The sequence below is a fragment of the Triticum aestivum genome, chromosome 2B (assembly GCF_018294505.1).
Source record: "Triticum aestivum cultivar Chinese Spring chromosome 2B, IWGSC CS RefSeq v2.1, whole genome shotgun sequence".
NCBI lineage: Eukaryota > Viridiplantae > Streptophyta > Magnoliopsida > Poales > Poaceae > Triticum > Triticum aestivum.
In genome coordinates, this window is record NC_057798.1 from 382,050,461 (window position 1) to 382,073,740 (window position 23,280).

Consider the following 23,280-nt stretch of genomic DNA (forward strand, 5'->3'; position numbering starts at 1 on the left):
TTGTTGTCGACTGGACGACGAAAAACCCAAAGGGTCAGAAGACTTTCCCATGCCCAACTTCGTCGGGAGCAACTCGATGACCATCGCACCACCAGCACCTGCTGCCGCTACCGCACAAGGTCCCGCGCCCGCTCATAGCAGCCCGTCCTTCCGTCTCTGGCGTGCGAGCGAGGCTTCGACTTTGGCTGAGCTCGACGCCCTCACGGTAATTACGCGTCGCACCAACATATTTGTAGTCTTCTGCTTCCGTTGCCTTTCGGATGTCTGACGCCGCAGATCTGTCTTTGCAGGCCGACGTCATCATATGTTCGTAGTCGGATCGTCAAAGTCGACTCCTTCAAATCGATAGCTACTTTCTCATCAAAAGAACAGGACACCTTTGCCCCTATTACATCACTTCCAGAAGATACATCCAGCTCACAGAATCAAATGCCTTGGAGATGTCTAATTTGAGGAATATGCCAACTATGTGCCTCCTATAAAGAACTTTAATAAGATGCTGAACATGCAAAAGATTGTCATGAATGCAGCTCCTTTTTAATGAAGGCACTCTGATGCACCCACCAACTCCCTCATATGCGGCGCCAATCTGTTGGCTAGTAGCCTAGCCAAGATCTTAGAAAAGCTATGAATGAGACTAATAAGTCTGTAATCTCCAACCCAGGTCGAGTCCTTATATTTTTCTACAGACGTGGTCAAATAATAATATAGAGAAGTTTCCCTTAGGACTAAACTGGAACTTCAAATAATTTGGAACAGGGGGGTATGTAAATATCTATCTATGTATTGTTAAGCTTCATGCACTAGCCAACACAACCAAAAGTCCGAACTGGTGGAAAGGGCTAGGCAATCCACATATACACTTCAACACCCCCTCTCACGTGTGACGCAGGAAGTCAACACGTGAATAGACTCAAGAGGTATGGCTCAAGAGCCCTATACGCCGACACAAAGGGCGGCAGCAGCAATTTTTGAATAAATTGCGAAAGCTAGGACTTGAACTCAAGACCTTAGCCTCTGATACCATGTTAAGCTTCATGCACTAGTCAACGCAACCAAAAGTCCGAACTGATGGAAAGGGCTAGGCAATCCACATATACACTTCAACATGTACATTGGTACTTGGGCCTCAAAATTCAAGAAAACAAAGGGTTTGTCTGGTTAATGACCAAAATCAGCCATGCTAATTTTGGTCATGAAAACAATTTTGGCTCTTTTCATGGATAGTTGCCAAAATTTTGGCATGCCCTCTAGTTCATTGTTCTTGCAACAGTAGTGAAAACAAACCTTAGCCAAAATATTGGCTCGCCAAATTTTTGACAAGGTTGGCTTGGGCTCAAACCAAACACAATAGACTTCAAGGGGAAAGATTGTATAGGGATCCAGCAAGCCATTATGCACAAGCAGTCCATTCTTTTTAAATGAGGAGCCATGCTGTCTAAATTGATCATGGTAAGCACAAAAACACTAAGTGATAATGCATTAAAAAATATTGCTAAGTGTCCATAGAATAACTAGCAACGACAAACATGTTCAGAATGTCATATCTAACCCTCTCTAAGCTTGAGTTGATGGATGAAATGGTCATGCACATACAATTTGAATCCAAGAGATTTAGGTTCAAAACCCAGTACATGCAATAAATAATTGTGATCTGCCTCTACTTGCGATGCGCACATCATATCTCCAAACCCAGTTCATACGCGAGGGGGAGTGTTTGAATATAATGTCTGACCGTCTCCCTAAGCTTAGGCTTTTTGGGTGAACTGGTTGCCACAACTTCCGCTTCATATATACAGAGCAACATAACAAATTGATGGTCTATGAAAACAGATAATGCTGAAGTATCTATATCAATTGCATAGAAGAAGTTGGAAATAACAAAAAAAGGTTCTGGTATGAAAGCTATGTTACGCAGACCAATTGTACCTTCATCATACTCTCTGTCTTCCCACATTTTCCAAGAAAATTCAGAAGATGGTTTAGCTTCCCAACAGAAATGGATGGGAGAGAGGAATCCAAATGTTCAATTATTTCACTTGCAGTTTTCCAGTCCCGTAGCCTGTTATGGGGAAGCAAAATGTCGATAAGTAACTAAGCGACAGAAATGAACATTGACCTATTCAATACATCAAGGGCGGTTCTATGCAGCTATTATAAAAACTGAACAACCACAATTTAGATGGCATCTTAACCACAAGAAATCTCTATGCTGCTATCCCAATAAATATTCAACTTTATTATGTTTCTATTTATTAACCATGGTGTGTATATTCGGCATGGTTGCCTCAGAAGACAGCAGACCTAGTTGCAAGTGACTCGAACGATAACCTGATAAATAGACATGGTAATCTAAAAGTCTAGTAATATAAGATATATGGACTAATTTTCTGTACTCCTGGGAGTACGTACTCCCACATTCAATGTACCTCATATGCATCTATTATACCTCTATCATTCTAAATATACCATAGTATACCTCCATCATTCTAAATATACCATAGTATACCTCTATCATTCTAAATATACCATAGTAATCACTGTAAGATACACCAGTACAAGTAGTACAAAAAATTGTCACTTAGGTCCCTAGTTTTTGCAATATAACAGTTCTACGTACAAAAAAGGCGTCATATGTAAACTAAGTAAAATATATGGACTTGGCAATTATTTTCATATAACTCACTTAGGTATCTAGTAATTATTAGCAAAATATGCCAAAAATAATTAAGAGCTTTAATCAGTTTATCTGTGTGGTGTATGAGGAGCAGGAATATATACTTCCAGGAGTACAAAACCATTTTATGTTTCCGTGGGGAAAATACATCCTACAACCCGGTCTAGTTACACCCACGTCTCAACTACCATGGGGTAGTATATGTGCTTACTCCCTTCGTCCCACAATGTAAGGGACGGAGGGAGTACATTATTACTTTTGAGTACGTTCATATACACCCTCCGTTCCTAAATATAAGTCTTTGTAGAGATTCCACTATGGACCACCTACGAATGTATATAGATGCATTTAGAGTGTAGATTCACTCATTTTGCTTCGTATGTAGTCCATAGTCGAATTTCTACAAAGACTTATATTTAGGAACGGAGGGAGTACTATATATAAGATTCCAAAGCAAGCTACATGTCCTTTCTTTAGCGCTCCTAAGCCAGATTAACCAACATTACTAAACCACCCTCCATTCTACACCTGCACACGGGGGCACGAACATAATTGTAGGCATATAAGCACCCTCCGCGCTAGGGTTTCCTCTCTCTCCCTACAAAGCCCCTGCCGCCGCCGCCCCGCACCACGCTTTAAACCCTCCCCCTCTCCCTCTCCTCTCCCTCGCCGCCGCACCCCAGATCCTGCAGCCATGGTGAGTTCCCCTCCGCTTTGTCAATTTTTCCAAATCTTGTGGGTTGCTCAGGTTCCTGGTGTTCTGACGGTATGGTGTTGTTTGTGTTTTGGTACTCGCAGTCGACGGAGAAGAAGTAGCTAAACCCCATCAAGGTGCAGAAGCTCGTCCTCAACATCTCTACCGGCGAGAGCGGCGATCGCCTCACCCGCGCCTCCGAGGTATACATTTGCCTGTCTATTTGCCCTCTCGCTCGCCTCGTTAACGCGCTGGCGCTTGTGTGTTTCAGATTACAAGCGAGTCCATAGTTTTTAGTATGAAACCCATTTGGGCGAGAGTAGTACTAGGATGGGTGACCTCCTGGGAAGTCCTCGTGAAAGGGTTTCATATCTAGCCTACCCCAACTTGTTTGGGATAAAAGGCTTCATGCATGCATGATGTATGTAAAAAGGAGTACGCTAAAAATATTGTCCTTCTGAGGTACCACTTGTGCCTACTAATACTGAAACCGCACCTCATGTACTCAGCTTTAGATCTACCAAGACTAAACCCTTTCTATTCTAAAGTTCGTGATGCGGAGCATCCCACGATCATCCCCATGGACGTATCTACATCTCCTACGACACCACTTGGACCAATGACAAGAGCTCGAGCAAAGGCTATCGAAGATAAGGTGAACTCGCTCCTCTCCAAACTACCACTTTCTACACATGAGACATGGCTACTACCTCAAGCAGAAACACTATGTGTGATCAGGTACTTGGAGGAAGGCCACGGAGCAGCCACACCCAATGGACAAGAAGAAGAGCTACCGAAGAAGCTACAGCGAGCGGACGTCCGCCCAGGACCGGACGTCCGGCGCCTGACGCTCCAGCCAGCGGACGTCCGACGCCTGACGCTCCAGCCAGCGGACGTCCGGCGCCTGAAGGCCCAGCCGACCCAAGTCCCAGCCGACGACTGCTACAGCGAGCGGACGTCCGGCCTCCTCCGGACGACCGGCAGAACTTCCCAGCGAGCGGACGTCCCGCCCCCACCGGACGACCGGCATTTCCACACCCGAGCCGATTCTGCGAAAGTCCGTAGCGACTGGACGACCGGTCGTCTCCCGACGTCCGATGCAACGTTCACAGAGCGTAATTAGCGGAAGTCCAAGCCTTCCGAACGTCTGGGCCCTCGCGAGCCACCGGACGTCTGCTAGCTGCCGGACGTCCGCTGCCTGTGTGTGTGCAGCTTCGGGCCCGAGGCCCATGTAAATAGACCTTCTCCTCCTCCTAGTTAGGGTTAGCAAAGGATTACCTCATATTTGTGTGAGAGCTTTGCTCATCCACTTGGTTACTTCTCCATCGGAGTTCACGACCTCTTCGGAGAAGATCCCCGAAGCGGATTCAAGACCCCATCACGGGAAGACCCTTCAAGACCTCACGGAGAAGACATTTTGTATCGTCCTTTGTTGACTTTGGATCGTGTATCACTCTTTGTGTTTCGAGGATCTAGCATATGTGTGACCGGATCTTGTTGGTTTGAGTGATTCTCTCGTGTTTCCCCTCGTGATTTCTCCTCGTGTTCTTCGTGTTCTTCATAGGATTCCCTCCAATCGTGAAAGATCGGGCATCTAGGGTTCTACCCTACATCATCTTGGTATCATGAGCCACGTTGATCACGAATTTGGAGCCCCTACCCCTTGTTTTCTAGCCTTGTTTTGTTGATTTCGTCCTTAATTTAGAAAATCCCCACCAAAAATAGCCCCAAATTTTTTTGTGATTTGTTGGTGTGATGAAGTTTTGTTGGATTTGATCCATGGATTTGCTTTGCCACGAGTGGATCTAGCTTTCCCCCATCATCTCCACCATTTCCATCCACAAAATAGCCCGGATTTGACAAATTTCGCCACTTCCTCCACGAACCCTAGCTGTTCATCCCGTGCCCGAAATCGCCCAGGCACCGGACGTCCGACAACCAGACAACCGCTCCCCGACCGGACGTCCGCTGTTCCCTGACAAAACTGAATAATTTCAGTTCGGCCACCATCGCCTCTCCACCTACACTTCCGCATACGCACTACCATTCTGCATACCACCACCGCTTTCCGCAAGCACCACCATCGCTTACCCGGTATCAACCCCGACAATTTTGACGTGTTTTCTTTTGAGAATTTGAGTTGTGGTTCCGGTGTCCTATTGTGTTTCGGCTATATAGGTACGGTTCGACATCAACATCACCACCGCTCATTCGTCAAGGACTCGTCATCGCCAACAACTGTCCTTGCTTACAAACGACTACCTCGACGACATCTTTGTCTACTCCTTGACATTGCATTGATAACCACATAGCCTTACTTTTGCGTTGCTTACCCATCAAGACTAGCCTTTGAGTATTGCCGGCAACGTGACTTGTGCACATTAGTGATCATACTTCCCATAGCATATATACCATATCATCGTGGTGCATATCTTGGTATCATCTCTTGTGTCACAAAGTTGTCATCGCATACACAATTGCTATCTTGGTTCGTGAAGTTTTGCATGAGAAAAGAGCTCAAAAGAGAAAGAGCCAAACAAGCTTTTAAGGAAAAGGGAAAGATAAGCAAAGAGCTTATAAGCAAGAACCATAGCATCATACTACATTAAGATTGTCATACTCGATCATCTTGGATCATATCACCGGAATACCAATACATATAGCATACTTGGGATAGAAGTCGTTGCATTTTTGCTTAGTAGGTTGTGCACAAGTTTCGTATCCGCCTATTGTGCAATCGTGCTAGCGTCTCTCTAGTGTTGTGCAACAAGAGCATTTTCGTGGATTCCACATTTTAGCTCATTCCTTGGTTCACGACCCCACTTATCTATTTGCGTGTGTGTTTCCGTGTACCATATCTTGCTATTGGTCTACTTGTTGCATTTGCAAATTTGTGAATCTTTTCCAACATTATTGAGGCTCACTAACAATTGCATCAAAATTTGTGCCACCATCCTAACCGAGCTCCACCATAAGCTTTTACTTGTGTAGGTGTGAGAACCGACAAGAATTGGTACCAATTGTGCTATTTCCTTGTTCCACATTTGAGTGATCATTGATCCATCTTCAACATCGGTCAAGGTACATTTGGTATAAGTTCTTCTCTTTCTCCCACTCACATATTTGCTTGGAATGATGGATAGGCCAAGTTCTTCTACCAACCCACTCTTCATCGAGCAAGACGACGACATGTCATCCTATGTCACCAAGAGCCACCTCTTTGGTGCACAAAGAGCTTTGCATCAAGAACAACAAGCAATGAGCGACCGCATCGACAATCTCGCCACCGACTTGCGACTCTCCGAGCAACGAACAAGAGACTACTTCGATAACAAGCTCGACGCACACAAACAAGAGAACGATGCAAGAATGGACGAGATTCGTGCCTTGTTGGTAAACCGCTCTTCTACCACTCCGTCCTACTCAAGACGGAGCCGCTCGAGTCGACACTCCGACGACACCCTCTCCGGCTCAAGTACACCGACATCGAACACTCTACGTCGAGCCACGCGCCAAGACCGTCAAGCAACTCGCAATCCTCTACACGGCAAACATCCACAAGAGCAATTCGACGAGCAAGCACATCGTCATCGCCAAAACCAACCTACTCTTGCACAAGCACAAGAAAGGTAACGTCAACGTCACCAAGAGGAAGAGCGAGCGCGCCAACACCAAGACGAACAAGATGTCGAGGCTCAACGTCTTCAACAATAACAACGGGAAGCTCAAGCACTGGAGGCGCTGATGGATAAGTCTGTGTACTAGGGTCCTTGTGGGGCTGCAGCACATGGTCCTTGTGGCAGTTAGGAGGATAAAGTCCTGGACTATCAAGGACTGGCTGTTAGGATAGAGTTCTGTCCTTGACCATCAAGGACTGTCAGTTAGCATCTTAGACTAGCATCTTAGACTAGCATCTTAGACTGGCATCTTGGCAGCATCTTAGCATATGCCTTGGCTGGCTAGCAGCCTATAAATATGTATCCCCAACCCCTCGGGTTGGTATGGCATTGTGTGAGAAATAAACCAACGAAAATTGTCCCAACTCTCCTAGTGTCATCCACATCTATCAATGCTCAGGCTGAAAGGTCTAACAAGTGGTATCAGAGCCTCGTTAACCTGCACCCTGAGCATTTCCTGTGAGCAGCCCAAGTCGGTAGCAGCAGCTGCTCCGTCTGCCTCTGGTTACCTTCCTCTCTCCGGACTGTCGAGTAGCAGCTCGTCTTCATCAGCCTCCTCTTCACGCAACAGCCCCCCTGCAGCGAGCCATGTCTGCAGGTCGCTCTCAGCACACGGCTACCTCGAGCATGCGGCGCCGGCAAGAGGCCGAGCGCGCCGTGGCAGAGGAGCGTGAGCGAGCGGCTGTAGCAGCGGCTGCTGCGGCGGCAAGAGTGTCGAGGCTGGCTGCAGCGAAGCTGGCAGCAGCCAGAGCGGAGGTAGAAGCAGCCAGGGCGGAGGTAGAAGCAGCAGAAGCAGCCCGTGAGGCTACGGCGGATGCCAAGGCACTCCGCGGCAGCCCCGGCAGCTCCAGCAGCTCCGCGCCTGCGGACGACGGCGCCGACGCAGATCGCGCCAAAGTGGCGCAGGAGCGGACGGCGCAGTGGGCAGCCGAGCACGCCCGCGCTCCAGGTGGAGGCGCGCACCGCGACGGCGGCTGCAACGACCAGGACCGCGGCCTCTACGAGGTCCGGACTGTGGTCAGGGATGTTGGTTCCAGTGTTGGGTGGCCTACCCTCACTAAAACCAACTACGTCGAGTGGGCCGGGATCATGAAGGTCAGGCTCCAGGTGCGGCGCATGTGGGAGGCAGTCCAGGACAGCAACGTCGACCACCTAGAGGATCGACGGGCACTGGACGCCCTCATCGCCGCAGTCCCGCCCGAGATGCAGTTCTCGCTTTCCAACAAGCGGACTGCCAAGGAGGCTTGGGACGCCATCGCCGCAGCACGCATCGGCAGCGACCGTGCTCGCAAGTCCACCCTGCAGGCACTTCGTAAGGAGTGGGAGAACCTGGGTTTCAAGCCAGGTGAGGACGTTGATGACTTTGCTCTCCGTCTCAACACTCTGCTGCAGAAGATGGTGAAGTTTGGCGATGCCACCTACACCGAGGAGAGAGCTGTCGAGAAGCTTTTCCGGTGCATTCCCGAGAAGTACAAGCAGATGGCTCGCTCGATCGAGTCGTTGCTGGACTTCTCCACGATGACGATCGAGGAGGCGATAGGTCGACTCAAGGTCGTCGACACCGACGAGCCACAGCCGCCCTCGGGGCCCGTCACCACCGGCGGGAAGCTGCTCCTAACTCGGGAGCAGTGGGATCCCAGCCTTGGTGACAGGAAGAAGGGGGAGCCTTCCTCCTCGACGGGCGGCCGCAAGCGTGGCAAGCAGCGTAAGGCGCAAAGAGGCCCCCCGGGCAGGGCACAAGGACGTGCCGAAGGTGACGCCCGCGGAGGCGCCAAGGACGGCGCCGCTGGCAAGCCCAAGCCGGCACAAGACAACAGTTGCCACAACTGTGGCCGGTTTGGCCATTGGGCCAATGAGTGTCGGCAACCACGACAAGGCCAGGCTCACGTCGCACAGGCGAAGGAGGAGGAGACGGCTCTGTTCATGGCGCATGCAAGCATTGAGCTACCCTCGGCGACTCCAGTCGCAAAGGCTTTTCATCCACCTCGATGAGCCAAAAGCACACGCTCTTCTCGGCGATGGCTCCGGGAAGGACAAGGCTACGGGGTGGTGCCTCAACACCGGCGCCACCCACCACATGACCGGTTGAAGGGAATTCTTCGCCGAGCTCGACTCCGATGCGCGAGGCTCCGTCAAGTTCGGGGATGCCTCCGCTGTGGAGATAAAGGGCGTCGGCTCCGTCATCTTCACCACCAAGATGGGAGAGCACCGGCTGCTCACCGGTGTCTACTACATCCCCGCGCTAAGGAATTCCATCATCAGCTTGGGACAGCTGGATGAGAACGGCTCACGCGTGCTGATTGAGCATGGGGTCCTACGCATCTGGGATCGCCAGCGTCGCCTTCTCGCCAAGGTGCCCAGAGGTGAAAATCGACTCTACGTCCTTGATGTGCAGGTGGCACAACCGGTCTGTCTCGCTGTCCGTCGAGACGACGAGGCGTGGCAGTGGCATGAGCGCTTTGGGCACCTTCACTTTGAGGCCCTGAAGCGTCTAAGTGCCAAGGAGATGGTGCGAGGCCTGCCATGCCTCGACCATGTGGAGCAGTTCTGCGACATCTGCGTACTGACAAAGCAGAGACGACTCCCCTTTCCACAACAGGCGAGTTTTCGGGCTAAGGAGAAGCTGGAGCTCGTGCACGGAGACCTGTGCGGCCCGGTGACGCCAGCCACACCAGGAGGTCGACGCTACTTCCTGCTGCTCGTCGACGATCTCTCCCGCTACATGTGGGTGATGATCCTCGGCAGTAAGGGAGAAGCGGCGGACGCCATCAGGCGCGCGCAGGTTGGTGTGGAGGCGGAGAGCGGCCGCAAATTGCGCGTGTTGCGCACTGACAACGGCGGCGAGTTCACGGCGGCTGAATTCGCGTCGTACTGCGCCGATGAGGGCATCCAGCGCCACTACTCCGCGCCGTACAGCCCGCAGCAAAACGGCGTCGTCGAGCGGCGCAACCAGACGGTTGTGGGGATGGCTCGAGCTCTCCTCAAGCAGAGAGGGATGCCGGCTGTTTTCTGGGGAGAGGCGGTGCTAACGGCCGTCTACATCCTCAACCGCTCTCCTACTAAGGCACTCGACGGCAGAACTCCGTACGAGGCCTGGCATGGGCGGAAGCCGGCGGTCTCTCATTTGCGGGTCTTTGGCTGCCTTGCGTTCGCCAAGGAGCTCGGCCACATCGGCAAGCTCGACGACAGGAGCACTCCGGGAGTCTTCATCGGCTACGCGGAGGGCTCAAAGGCCTACCGCATCCTCGACCCAAAGACACAACGTGTGCGCACAGCGCGAGACGTCGTGTTCAACGAAGGGCGAGGGTGGCAATGGGACAAGGCGGTGGACGACGGCTCGACGTCGACGTATGACGACTTCATTGTCGAGTACGCTCACTTCAAGGAAGCTGGGGGAGCAAGCAGCTCCTCTTCACCGGGCACGTCTACCCCGGCCCCCAAAACTACATCGACTCCGGCGCCTGCTACACCGACGACACCACAACCGGCGATGCCGCATACTCCAGCCCCGGCGGTCGCCACTCCGGGCTCGTCTTCATCAGCACCAGCTCACGCAGAGCACAACCCGATGAAGTTCGCTTCCCCGCTCACTCACGACGAGGAGCGGGTCGACGCATGGTATGGAGGTGAACAGCTGCGGTATCGCACGATGGATGATCTACTCGGCGACCAGCCGGTGCCGGGACTGATGCCACGTGACCTGGAGGCGCAGCTACAACTCGCGTGTGAGGACGGCGAACCACGATCCTTTGCAGAGGCCGAGAGAGATGCGGCATGGCGCGCCGCGATGCAGTTGGAGATGGATGCGATCGAGCAAAACCGCACCTGGGAGCTCGCTGACCTCCCCCGTGGTCATCGCGCAATCACCCTTAAGTGGGTGTTCAAGCTGAAGAGGGATGGAGCCGGCGCCATCATCAAGCACAAGGCTCGCCTGGTGGCCCGAGGCTTCTTGCAGCAGGAAGGAGTCGACTTCGACGACGCCTTCGCTCCCGTGGCACGGATGGAGTCCGTGTGACTTCTCCTTGCGCTGGCTGCCCAGGAGGGCTGGCGTGTCCACCACATGGACGTTAAGTCGGCATTCCTCAACGGCGACTTGAAGGAGGAAGTCTACGTGCATCAGCCACCTGGGTTTACGATTCCCGGCCAGGAGGGCAAGGTGCTCCGCCTGCGCAAGGCTCTCTATGGCCTGCGGCAGGCACCCAGGGCGTGGAACGCCAAGCTGGACTCCACGCTGAAGAAGATGGGTTTCGAGCAGAGCCCGCATGAGGCTGCCGTCTACCGACGGGGGAGTGGAGGAAATGCCCTGCTGGTGGGCGTCTACGTTGACGACCTGGTGATCACCGGCACCAAAGGTGCAGAGGTGGCGGCGTTCAAGGAAGACATGAAGGCCACGTTCCAGATGAGTGACCTGGGGCTCCTCTCCTTCTATCTAGGGATTGAGGTGCACCAGGACCACTCCGGGATCGCGCTTCGACAGTCCGCCTACGCCAAGCGCATCGTTGAGCTAGCTGGGCTCACCGACTGCCATCCAGCTCTCACTCCGATGGAGGAGAGGCTGAAACTGAGCCGCGACAGCACGACGGAGGAAGTGGATGCTACGCAGTACCGACGCCTTGTGGGGAGCCTTCGCTACCTCACTCACACACGGCCGGACTTGGCATTCTCCGTCGGCTATGTCAGTCGGTTCATGGAGCGACCAACGTCGGAACACCAGCAGGCAGTGAAGAGGATCGTCCGCTACATAGCAGGGACCCTCGACCACGGCCTCCACTACCCTAGGTGTCCTGGGGCGGCACACTTCGTCGGGTACAGCGACAGCGACCACGCCGGCGACATCGACACCAGTAAGAGCACGAGCGGGATCCTCCTCTTCCTCGGCAAGTGTCTCGTGAGCTGGCAATCAGTCAAGCAGCAGGTGGTGGCCCTGTCCAGCTGTGAGGCTGAGTACATAGCGGCCTCCACCGCCTGTACTCAGGCGCTCTGGCTTGCTCGACTGCTTGGTGATCTTCTCGTTCAAGACACCAGAACGGTGCAGCTCCTGGTGGACAGCAAGTCCGCCCTGGCCCTGGCAAAGAACCCCGTGTTCCACGAACGGAGCAAGCACATCCGACTGAGGTATCACTTCATCCGCAGCTGTGTGGAAGAAGGGAGCATCGAGGCGAGCTACATCAACACCAAGGATCAGCTCGCAGACCTGCTCACCAAGCCCCTTGGGAGGGTCAAGTTCCTCGAACTTTGCTCCAGGATTGGGATGATTCAACTCTCCCACAAGACGACGTACAAGACTTAGGGGGAGAATGATGGATAAGTCTGTGTACTAGGGTCCTTGTGGGGCTGCAGCACATGGTCCTTGTGGCAGTTAGGAGGATAAAGTCCTGGACTATCAAGGACTGGCTGTTAGGATAGAGTTCTGTCCTTGACCATCAAGGACTGTCAGTTAGCATCTTAGACTAGCATCTTAGACTGGCATCTTGGCAGCATCTTAGCATATGCCTTGGCTGGCTAGCAGCCTATAAATATGTATCCCCAACCCCTCGGGTTGGTATGGCATTGTGTGAGAAATAAACCAACGAAAATTGTCCCAACTCTCCTAGTGTCATCCACATCTATCAATGCTCAGGCTGAAAGGTCTAACAGGCGCAACGTGCCCTTTGAGAGTCAAGTCAAGCCGTCGCCAACCGCAACCGAGATACGCGCAATAAAGAAGAAGCACTTCGAGAAGAAATTCAAGAGCGAAACTACCAAGCAAGAGTGCATCATCAAGTTCCTCAAGCTCCTCCACAAGCTCGACAAGCTCCTCCACAACCTCAAGTTCACCAAGAGCATGATGACTAAGGAAATCCTCCACGCCAACAGCAATATGAGGTTGATTATCATCCACGTCAAGGGCGTCATCATCATCTTCGACCCCAACACAATGAAGAGCAACGCTACGGCAAGCTCAAGTTCACCATGCCCAAGTTCAATGGAAGCAATGATCCCGAAGAGTACCTTTCATGGGCATTGAAGGTCGACAAGATCTTTCGTTTGCACAACTATGAGGAAGAGGAGAAGATCGCCATGCCATCCCTTGAGTTCCAAGACTATGTGCTCATATGGTGGGAACAAGTCCTTGAGCGCCGAGAAGCAAGAGGTGAACCACCAATCACCGCATGGGATCAAATGAAGGATATCATGCGAGCACACTTTGTGCCAACATACTACAACCGCGACCTCTTCAAGAAACTCCAACTCCTCAAGCAAGGAACAAAGAGCGTTGAAGAATACTACAAGGAAATGGAGATTGCCATGATAAGAGCCAGTGTCACGGAAGATGATGAGCAAACTATGGCCCGTTTCTTGAATGGCCTCAATCATCCCATCAAGAAGATTGCCGACTTCCAACCCTACTCCAACCTCATTGAGCTAGTGCATCAAGCTACCAAGGCGGAACGTCAAGTGCAAGATGACTTCAAGTATGCCAAGTACTCTTCCAAGAGCTACGGCTTCTCCAACAACCAAGATTCAACGATTCCAACACCTTCTACCTCAACCAAGCCATCTACAAGCAACGGCGACAAGTCAAGTTACAAGAAAACTTCGACAACCTCAAGTCGTCCTCCTACTACAAGCAACCTCAAGCCGAGAGCTTCATCATCTACTCCAACCGATGAGACCGTCAAGACAAGTTCCATCAAGTGTTTCACATGCGGCGGCCAAGGCCACAAGTCCTTTGAGTGTACCAACAAGCGCACCATGATCCTCAACGACGACGGAACCTATGACTCCATGAGAGAAGAGATGGAAGCCCTTGAGCAAGTGGCCATGCACCGGCGCGTGAACGAAGATGAAGATAATCAAGTCTTTTGTGAGGAGGATTCGAGCCCCGCTCTCGTTGTCTCCAAGGTCTTGACTCTTCAACATCAACAAGACGAAGACCAAAGATGCCATATCTTCCACACCAAGGCCGGCATCAAGAGGAAGGTCCGTCAAGGTCATCATCGATGGAGGTAGTTGCCATAACTTGGCAAGTGAAGAACTATGCTCCAAGCTCCAATTGGTCAAGATGAAGGACCCGCACCCCTACAAGGTTCAATGGCTAAGTGATTCTGGCACTATCCAAGTCGAGCATACGGTGAAAGTCTCCTTCAAGATCGGAGCATATGAAGACACTTGGAGTGTGATATCGTTCCGATGTCCGTTTGCCACCTCCTTCTTGGACGGCCATGGCAATTTGACCGAGGCGTCATCCACAACGGGCGTACCAATCAATATAGCTTCAAGATGAAAGGAAAGAAGTACGTGCTACAACCTATGTCTCCAAGTCAAGTGATCGCCGACAAGCAAGCCACCCATCATGGAGAAAAGAGTGAGAGAGCGACCCACCCAAAAGAGAGTGAGCGCCACAAGCCAAAATCGAATGCCTCCACGATGAGCGGCAAGAAAAACTTAGTCCTATTTGCCACCAAAAGTGAGATAAGAGAAGTGTGTGAGAACCCATCAAGTGTTATACACTATGTCCTTTTGTGCAAGGACGAGGCACCAAAAACTAACACCTCTCACAATCTACCTTTAGTGTTGTCTTCTCTTTTGCAGGAATTCCACGATGTTTTCCTCGACGAGCTACCTCGGGGTCTACCCTCCACCACGAGGCATCGAACACCGAACGACCTCATCCCCGGAGCACCTCTACCTAACAAGGCTCCCTACCGCATCAACCCCGAGGAAACTAAGGAGATCCAACGACAAGTACAACAACTCATCGACAACGGTCATGTACGTGAAAGCTTGAGCCCTTGTGCCGTACAGGTAATCCTTGTTCCTAAGAAAGATGGCACTTATCGCATGTGTTCCGATTGCCGTCCCATCAATGCTATCACCGTTAGATATCGTTACCCTATTCCACGCGTAGATGATATGCTTGATGAGCTTAGCGGAGCCACCATCTTCTCTAAGATTGATCTTAAGAGTGGCTACTATCAAATACGCATCCAAGAAGGTGATGAATGGAAAACCACATTTAAGACCAAATTTGGCTTAAATGAATGGCTTGTTATGCCAATGGGTTTATCTGAAGCACCCGGTACTTTCATGCGAGTCATGCATTTTGTTATTCGACCCTATATTGGTGTATTTGTTGTGGTCTACTTTGACGATATTCTTATTTTTAGCAAATCTCTCAAAGATCATGTCACCCATCTTAGAACCTTGTTGCAAACTCTTAGAAAAGAGCGCCTTTATGCTAATATGGACAAATGCCTTTTTGGTGTTGATAAGCTTGTTTTCTTGGGTTTCGTTGTGTCTTCTAAGGGTGTTCATGTAGATGAATCTAAGATCAATGCTATTAAAACTTGGCCCCAACCAAACAACTTGCAACAAGTGCGTAGTCTTCTCGGTTTAGCCGGTTTCTATCGTAGATTTGTGAAGGATTTTAGCACCATTGCTTCACCTTTACATTCTTTGAGTAAGAAAAATGCGCCTTTTGTTTGGGGACCATCCCAAGATACCGCATTTAATGAGCTTAAGAATTTGCTTACTCATGCTCCCGTGCTTGCATTACCCAACTTTGACAAACCTTTTGAAATTCATTGCGATGCTAGTGGTAATGGCATAGGAGGTGTGTTAACGCAAGAGAAGCGCCCCATAGCATACTTTAGTGAGAAACTTTCCGGAGCGCAACTCAATTATCCCATCTATGACAAAGAGCTATATGCTTTAGTGCGAGTTTTGCGTGAATGAGAACATTATCTTCGCTCTCATGAATTTATCATCCATACCGATCATGAAACGCTCAAGTACCTAAAGGGTCAAACTAAGTTGAACAAGCGTCATGCTAAGTGGAGTCAATTCATCGAGTCATTTCCTTATGTCATCAAGTACATCAAAGGTAAGGAAAATGTTGTGGCGGATGCTCTTTCCCGCATATGCATGCTTGTCACCAAACTTGAATTAAATGCCATTGGTTTCGAGCACATAAAAGACTTGTATGCGCATGATTCTACTTTTGCAATTCCTTATGCCAAGTGTTTGACGCATACATCTTGGGAACGCTATTACATCAAGGATGATTATCTTATGAGAGCTAACAAACTTTGCATCCCCGAGTCTTCCCTTCGTTTGTTACTTTTGCAAGAATCTCATGGAGGACTAATGGGACACTTTGGACGCGACAAGACATTCGCTACGCTCTCCAAGAACTATTTTTGGCCCAAGATGTTCCGCGACGTCTCACGCTTCACCAACCGATGTTCGACATGTCGCAAAGCTAAGTCAAAAGCTCAATCCCACGGTCTTTACATGCCACTTCCTATTCCATACCAACCTTGGGAAGACATTAGCATGGACTTTGTACTTGGTTTGCCTAGAACTCAAAATGGAAAGGATACCGTGTTTGTTGTTGTGGACCGATTCTCTAAGATGGCTCATTTTATCCCATGCAACAAGATAGACGATGCTTCATATATTGCAAATCTTTTTTGTAGGGAAATCTTGCGCCTCCATGGAGTGCCAAAGATGATTGTTTCGGACCGCGACGTCAAGTTCTTGAGTTACTTTTGGAAGACTCTATGCGCCAAGCTCGGAATCAAGCTCTTGTTCTCTTCGGCATACCATCCTCAAACCGACGGCCAAACGGAGGTGACGAACCGAACACTCTCCACTCTACTACGCGTGTTGATCAAGAGGAACATCAAGGAGTGGGAGGAGTGCCTACCTATCGCCGAGTGCGCCTACAACCGCGCAAGACATTCGACTACCGGCAAGTCCCTCTTCGAGGTCGTCTACGGTTTCAACCCATTGTCCCCATTGGACATTCTTCCTCTTCCACTACAAGAGCGCACCAACATGGACGCGAGTGCATAAGCAAGCTACCTCAAGAAGATGCATGAAGATACAAGGCACACCATCGAGCGCCAAGTACAACGACTCGCGACCAAGCTCAACATCAACAAGCAACCCATGATATTCAACATCGAAGATCTTGTGTGGCTACACCTTCGCAAGGAACGCTTCCCCAACGAACGCAAGTCCAAACTTCTACCCCGAGCCGATGGACCCTTCAAGGTGCTACCACGCTACAACACCAACGCTTACAAGATCGACCTCCCAAGCGACAAGTACAATGTGAGTGACATCTTCAATGTCGAAGACCTCTCGCCATACCATCGTGATGAAGTTTTTGATTCAAGGTCGGATCTTTCCCAAGGGGGGGAGATGATGTGGAGCATCCCACGATCATCCCCATGGATGTATCTGCATCTCCTACGACACCACTTGAACCGATGACAAGAGCTCGAGCAAAGGCTATCGAAGATAAGGAGAACTCGCTCCTCTCCGAACTACCACTTTCTACACATGAGACATGGCTACTACCTCAAGCGGAAACACTATGTGTGATCGGGTACTTGGAGGAAGGCCACGGAGCAGCTACACCCAATGGACAAGACGGCGAGGACACCGAGCATGAAGGACAAGAAGAAGAGCTACCGAAGAAGCTACAGCGAGCGGACGTCCACCCAGGACCGGACGTCCGGCGCCTGACGCTCCAGCCAGCGGACGTCCGACCAGGACCGGACATCTGACGCCTGAAGGCCCAGCCGACCCAAGTCCCAGCCGACAAGAGCTACAGCAAGCGGACGTCCGGCCTCCTCCGGACGACCGGCAGAACTTCCCAGCGAGTGGACGTCCGGCTCCCACCGGACGACCGGCATTTTCCACACCCGAGTCGATTCTGCGAAAGTCCGAAGCGACCGGACGGCCGGCGACCGGACGACCGAACATCCGGTGCAACGTTTACAGAACATAATTAGCGGAAGTCCGAGCCTTCCGGACGTCCGGGCCCTCGCGAGCCACCGGACGTCCGCTAGCTGCCGGACATCCGCTGCCTGTGTGTGCGCAGCTTCGGGCCCGAGACCCATGTACCCTTTCATTCTGCCCCTTTTGCACTTACACTATAAATAGACCTCCTCCTAGTTAGGGTTAGCAAAGGATTAGCTCATATTTGTGTGAGAGCTTTGCTCATCCACTTGGTTACTTCACCATCGGAGTTCACGACCTCTTCGGAGAAGATCCCCCAAGCGGATTCAAGACCCCATCACGGGAAGACCCTTCAAGACCTCCTCTCGGAGAAGACCTTTTGTATCGTCCTTTGTTGACTTTGGATCGTGTATCACTCTTTCTGTTTCGAGGATCTAGCATATGTGTGACCGGATCTTGTTGGTTTGAGTGATTCTCTCGTGTTTCCCCTCATCGTTTCTCCTCGTGTTCTTCGTGTTCTTCGTAGGATTCCCACCAACCGTGAAAGATCGGGCATCTAGGGTTCTACCCTACATCAGTTCGTCTCCACATCTCTAACTTTCTATTAACCCTTGTTCGACTAGCACCACATCATCCGCAAAGAGCATACACCATGGGATATCTCCTAGTATATCCCTTGTGACCTCATCCATCACCAAAGCAAAAAAGATAAAGGCTCAAAGCTGACCCTTGGTGCAATCCTATTTTAACTGGAAAGTCACCAGTGTCGCCATCACTTGTTTGAACATTTTGTTAGCAGCAAATAAAAAATACCATGCATGGCAACGTTCCATGTTGAGAAACATAATAGGAGAGAGAAATCAGAAATCAATGCGTCATGAATAATTATCTCATATTTCTTTCCATGTTTCATAGATGGAAGGTACATGATACCCATTAGGAATAGAGAAGGAACTATGTGTAATTAGGAGGGTTTGCACATCCATATTTTGACCGAGTTACAAACATGTACGCATGGGTATCTCAGGATGTGTATATTTTCATTAGGTATAATACCTCGAGTGTATATATTTTGATTAGGTATAACACCAACACTAAATATTTTTCGTTAGGTATAATACCCACTGATTGGTATCGCGGTCTAATAACACGTACAAGTGGGTATCTTGGGTATGTGTATACCAAAAAATGTTATTATTGTGTCGTCCTAAATTGGTAACACGTACATGTGGGTATCTCAGATTCAAATAGACAAGAATGGTTCGAAATCCAACATAACTAATAATGTTATTTAATTAGGAACCAAATTTCAGATGTTTGATGCTATCTCATACATGGATAGTCTTGCATGCAAACAAATTAGGAAACTAATCAAGAGTGATGCACGCCACTTGCAACCAAATGCAATAACGGGTTGGACCCAAACAAGCTGCCCATGCACCTAGGTGCCCCGGATATTTTACATGCAACCGGTGGTAGTTACACTCAAGTGAGATTCGTATGTTGTACTCCCTCCGTAAAGAACATAAAAGCGTTTAGTTCACTACGGAGGGAGTATGTAGTATCTGTCAAACTAGGGAGTATGTAGGCATAGTATGTACTTCATCCGTTCACAAATATAAGATGTTTTGGATATTTTAGTATGGACTACATACGGACTGCAATGAGCAAACAAACAAACTAAAACGTGTGTATATACATCCGATTCAGATAAAAGTTAAAAATATATTTATGAATGGAGGAAGTAGTATATAAGAATATTTCGGTAGTATATATACCACTTTTTAGGTAGTATGAACTGTTATTTTAGTATATTGTTAATATGTACACATATAAATATGAAAGTATTTTCAAAATATACTAAAAACTATGGACTCACATGCAAAAAAAATCATGAAGGTCGCTTTGGAAAATCTAAGATATAGTATATGAACATACTTAAAATGATAAAGTAGTATATGAGACGTGGGTGTAACGACCACCGGTGTTACCGTAGTAACCTTGTTCAGATCATAACAGCGTAATTACCAATTCATGCTTGTTCAACTTAAGAGAGTGGATAGACATACATGCTGCATGAAGCTATTATTGCAAAATAAGCTTTCTGGTTCAATTGGATGCATTGATCGTGCATGAATCTCATCAACTGAAGGACCCTTTCATGTTGATTTCCTTTATTCAATGCTTCCATGAGGGATGAGCATATAATGGCATCTGGCAGTATGGCATTTCCTTCCATCTCTTTGAATAGGTCCCACACACTCGTCCAACTCCCTTATGATCCATAAGAAAAACATGATCAGTTAAAAAATGTTATCTCAACCTAAGACATTTAAGAGGATCTTACCATGATCAGTATAGGCTTGAATCATAGCAGTATATGTCAGAACATCAGGGAAGCAGCCAGATGCTTTCATATAACTAAAAGTAGATTCCGCTTCAGCTAGTTTGTCCTGAGTGGGAACCATCGTTAGCATAGCAACTTTCCAGAGAAAACTAGACAACTAATGAAAATCGACACTTGCCTGTTTGACATATGAACAAATCAAGGACGAGTAAACCTCCTTGGTTAAAGGAATTCGCAAGTCCACCATGTCTTCAAAAAATTTCAGAGATTCTGCATATTTTCCCAATTTACACAATCCACTGATGAGTATATTGTAAGTTACAGCATCTGGATTCACATTGCTCGCCATCATTGTGGCGTAGAACTCCAAAGCTTTCTCATAATCTCCAAAACTTAAATAGCTTCCGATGCCCGAGTTGTACGCAACTATATTAAGTTCAATCCCTCGAAATTTTGCTGCTTCAAGAACTGTGTCAATTTTTGTTGTTTGCCTGCAGCGGCCACAGGCAGTCAACAGAGTACTTATTGAAACAACGTCTGGTGGAATGCCATCCTTCTCCATTTCATGCAGTAAGCTAATAGCCTCCTTGAACATTCCAGCAGATCCATAAGCATCAATTAGTGCATTATAACTGACTTTGTTTGGCTTGCATGAGTTCTTCCTCATCTCGTTAAAAACCTCCCTAGCTTTTTCAGGCTGTGCTGACCTACCATAGGCATTCAGTAAAGTGGTATAGGAAACTACATCAGGTCGCAGACCATTTTGTTTCAGTAACTTGAAAATTCCCAAGGCCTCAGTGTGCATCCCATGTGAGGCATAAGCACCCAAAAGTGCATTATATGATACAATATTAGGTTTAACTCCTTCAGCAACCATCATATCAAAGACTGCCTTGCAATTTTTCACTTGCCCACAAACATAATAAGAATGCATTATGCTAGTGTACGTAACAACATCTGGAGGACACTGTGCTCTTTTCTCCCTCATCGAGTTTAACAAATCGACAGCATCTCCGTGCTGTCCGACTTTTACAAGGCAATGGATGACAATATTCAAAGTGAAAGTATCAGGGGCAATATTTGCTCCTTTCATCATTTCAAAGTAACCTATGGCTTCCGAATACTGAGAGCCATTCTTGAAAGCAGATAATACAATATTGTGTGTAACCAAGTCTGGCCCTACACCATTTCTTATCATCTTCTTACAAAGTTCTAAAGCCTTTTTCCAGTTACCAGCAGCACCACATGCATTTATGACATTATTATATGTAGCTCGGCTAGGAGGTATCTGCAGGACAAACACAGAAAGTAAACTAATAACACAACTATGACAACTAACAATGGTACAAGTATCTGAGCGTTGATAATATTTACAGAAATGTTATTTGCCAAAGTGGTTACCGGAGCAAACTACAGACTGCAATATATAGAAAATCAAGATTTGCAATTTATTCCTGGTAGTACATTCATGGCGATGTTAGTGATGTTGATCCATTTCAGCAATAGCTCTTTATTATTTGCTAGTGGTGCAATGGACTACTGCAGATATTTTTGCACCTATTGCTAAGAGGCAAGAATTGGTGAAAACATTAGTACTTCCTCAGACAGGAAGAAAGTTAAGCATAACATCCATAATTCCGGAAAAAATACAAGTGTTTTCTAAGTGGGCCAGTAATGAAATTCAAGAAATATGAGGCAACGCTGCAATGGCTAGGTAGTAGCCAACATAAAATAGAGATAACACCCATCATTACCAAACTAAACAGCAATATAATTCACAGCCAATACTAAGGATATATGTGGATTAGTAGTGCTATGATGGTTTTAATCTGGTAGGCCAAGGGTCAACTATGGATACTCTTAAGAGACTGTAAACCAAAACTAATGTGGTAGTACTAATCTACATATATGCTTAACAATTATGGCTTTGTTGGAGACTAGAGGGAATTCTATACCAGAACTCAGTATACATCTACAGTACTGGTGCCACCCTAGCAATATTATAAGTGAACAAGGCCCTTACCTCTGTCACTTTCTTTAAGGACAGTAAACTAAATAGCATACTTTGAAACGTACAACCCTAAACAACTAGAACACATAAATCACATATAACCCTAAACAACTAGAACACATAAATCACACATAACCAGTCATATTCAAGAAAACAAAGCAACTAGAACACAATGATTATTTCAACGAACAATACTGACAGCAGCACGAAGCATATCATCCATAATGTTGATGGCCCAGCGCCATAGACCAGCCCGAGCATGAGCATTGATCAAAGAGTTGTATATATCAGCATCTGGCTTGCACCTATAAATATTGGTTATGTAAAAAAAATCATAGACTGAACTGACGATGTAAGACAGACCATTATAAGGCAGCTATAACCTACATTGATAAATCATATTGGTGCATATGATAATAGTACAGCTTTTCAAACTGCCAAGTTGGCTATTCCAGTAAAGGCATTAGTAATGTGTGGTAAGAAAGGCAAATATGTAACAATATAAAATATGCCTTTTGGCAGAAAATTAAGTGGATACACTTCATAAAACAGACGAGTTTTTCATAATTTCGGCAAGCAGCCAACGAGGCTATTCAGGAGTAGTAGTATTGGTCTAGGAGTCCTTATTAGGCCATGGTATCATGAGCCCAGGTTTAGGGATTTTTCGCGTGCCGCAGCTCACGCTCTTGATGGACTTTTTTGGTCTCCTCTTCTGATCGATATCGTGCACCGGCCGTCGCCAATGCTGGCCAGATCGATCTCCATATCGATATGCCCACGATCCAGCCATCCCACGCTCGATCATCTAGATCAACAGAAGCAACCCCGTCCAGATCAATTGCAGCCGCTACAGGAGTTCGCCACCCCGCCGCCCTAGGAGAACGACTCTATGTTGTCGGCACGCCCCGCCTGCTTCGCCTCACACCGGCTTCAACCGCAGCCCACCGGCCAGAACTCCAGCGACCTCCACCGTCCGTCGGGCCACCGTCTTCCCGGCGCAGATGTCTCCTGGTCATGACGCACCTCTCTGGCAGAGGACAACATGCAGGCTGCTTCTCTATAGTCTCGCACGCGGCTCTCCCTTGACTACTTGTGCATTGCTTGCATGGCTGCTACTGACCCGCGTGCGGGACGCTTGCT

General features: G+C 48.5%; 1 protein-coding gene across 1 annotated transcript in view; it reads right to left on the reverse strand.

The window, feature by feature from the left end:
* The window catches only part of LOC123045037 (pentatricopeptide repeat-containing protein At2g41720), a 74,702-nt gene that overhangs the window by 43,046 nt on the left and 8,376 nt on the right, over positions 1 to 23,280 (reverse strand). Inside the window, exons 3-7 of the mRNA XM_044467946.1 lie at positions 22,340 to 22,445; positions 20,308 to 21,417; positions 20,130 to 20,235; positions 19,852 to 20,056; positions 1,930 to 2,062 (exon numbers count right to left, since the gene is read on the reverse strand). Coding sequence (XP_044323881.1) covers positions 1,930 to 2,062; positions 19,852 to 20,056; positions 20,130 to 20,235; positions 20,308 to 21,417; positions 22,340 to 22,445 — 1,660 coding nt within the window. The remainder of the gene's footprint in view (positions 1 to 1,929; positions 2,063 to 19,851; positions 20,057 to 20,129; positions 20,236 to 20,307; positions 21,418 to 22,339; positions 22,446 to 23,280) is intronic.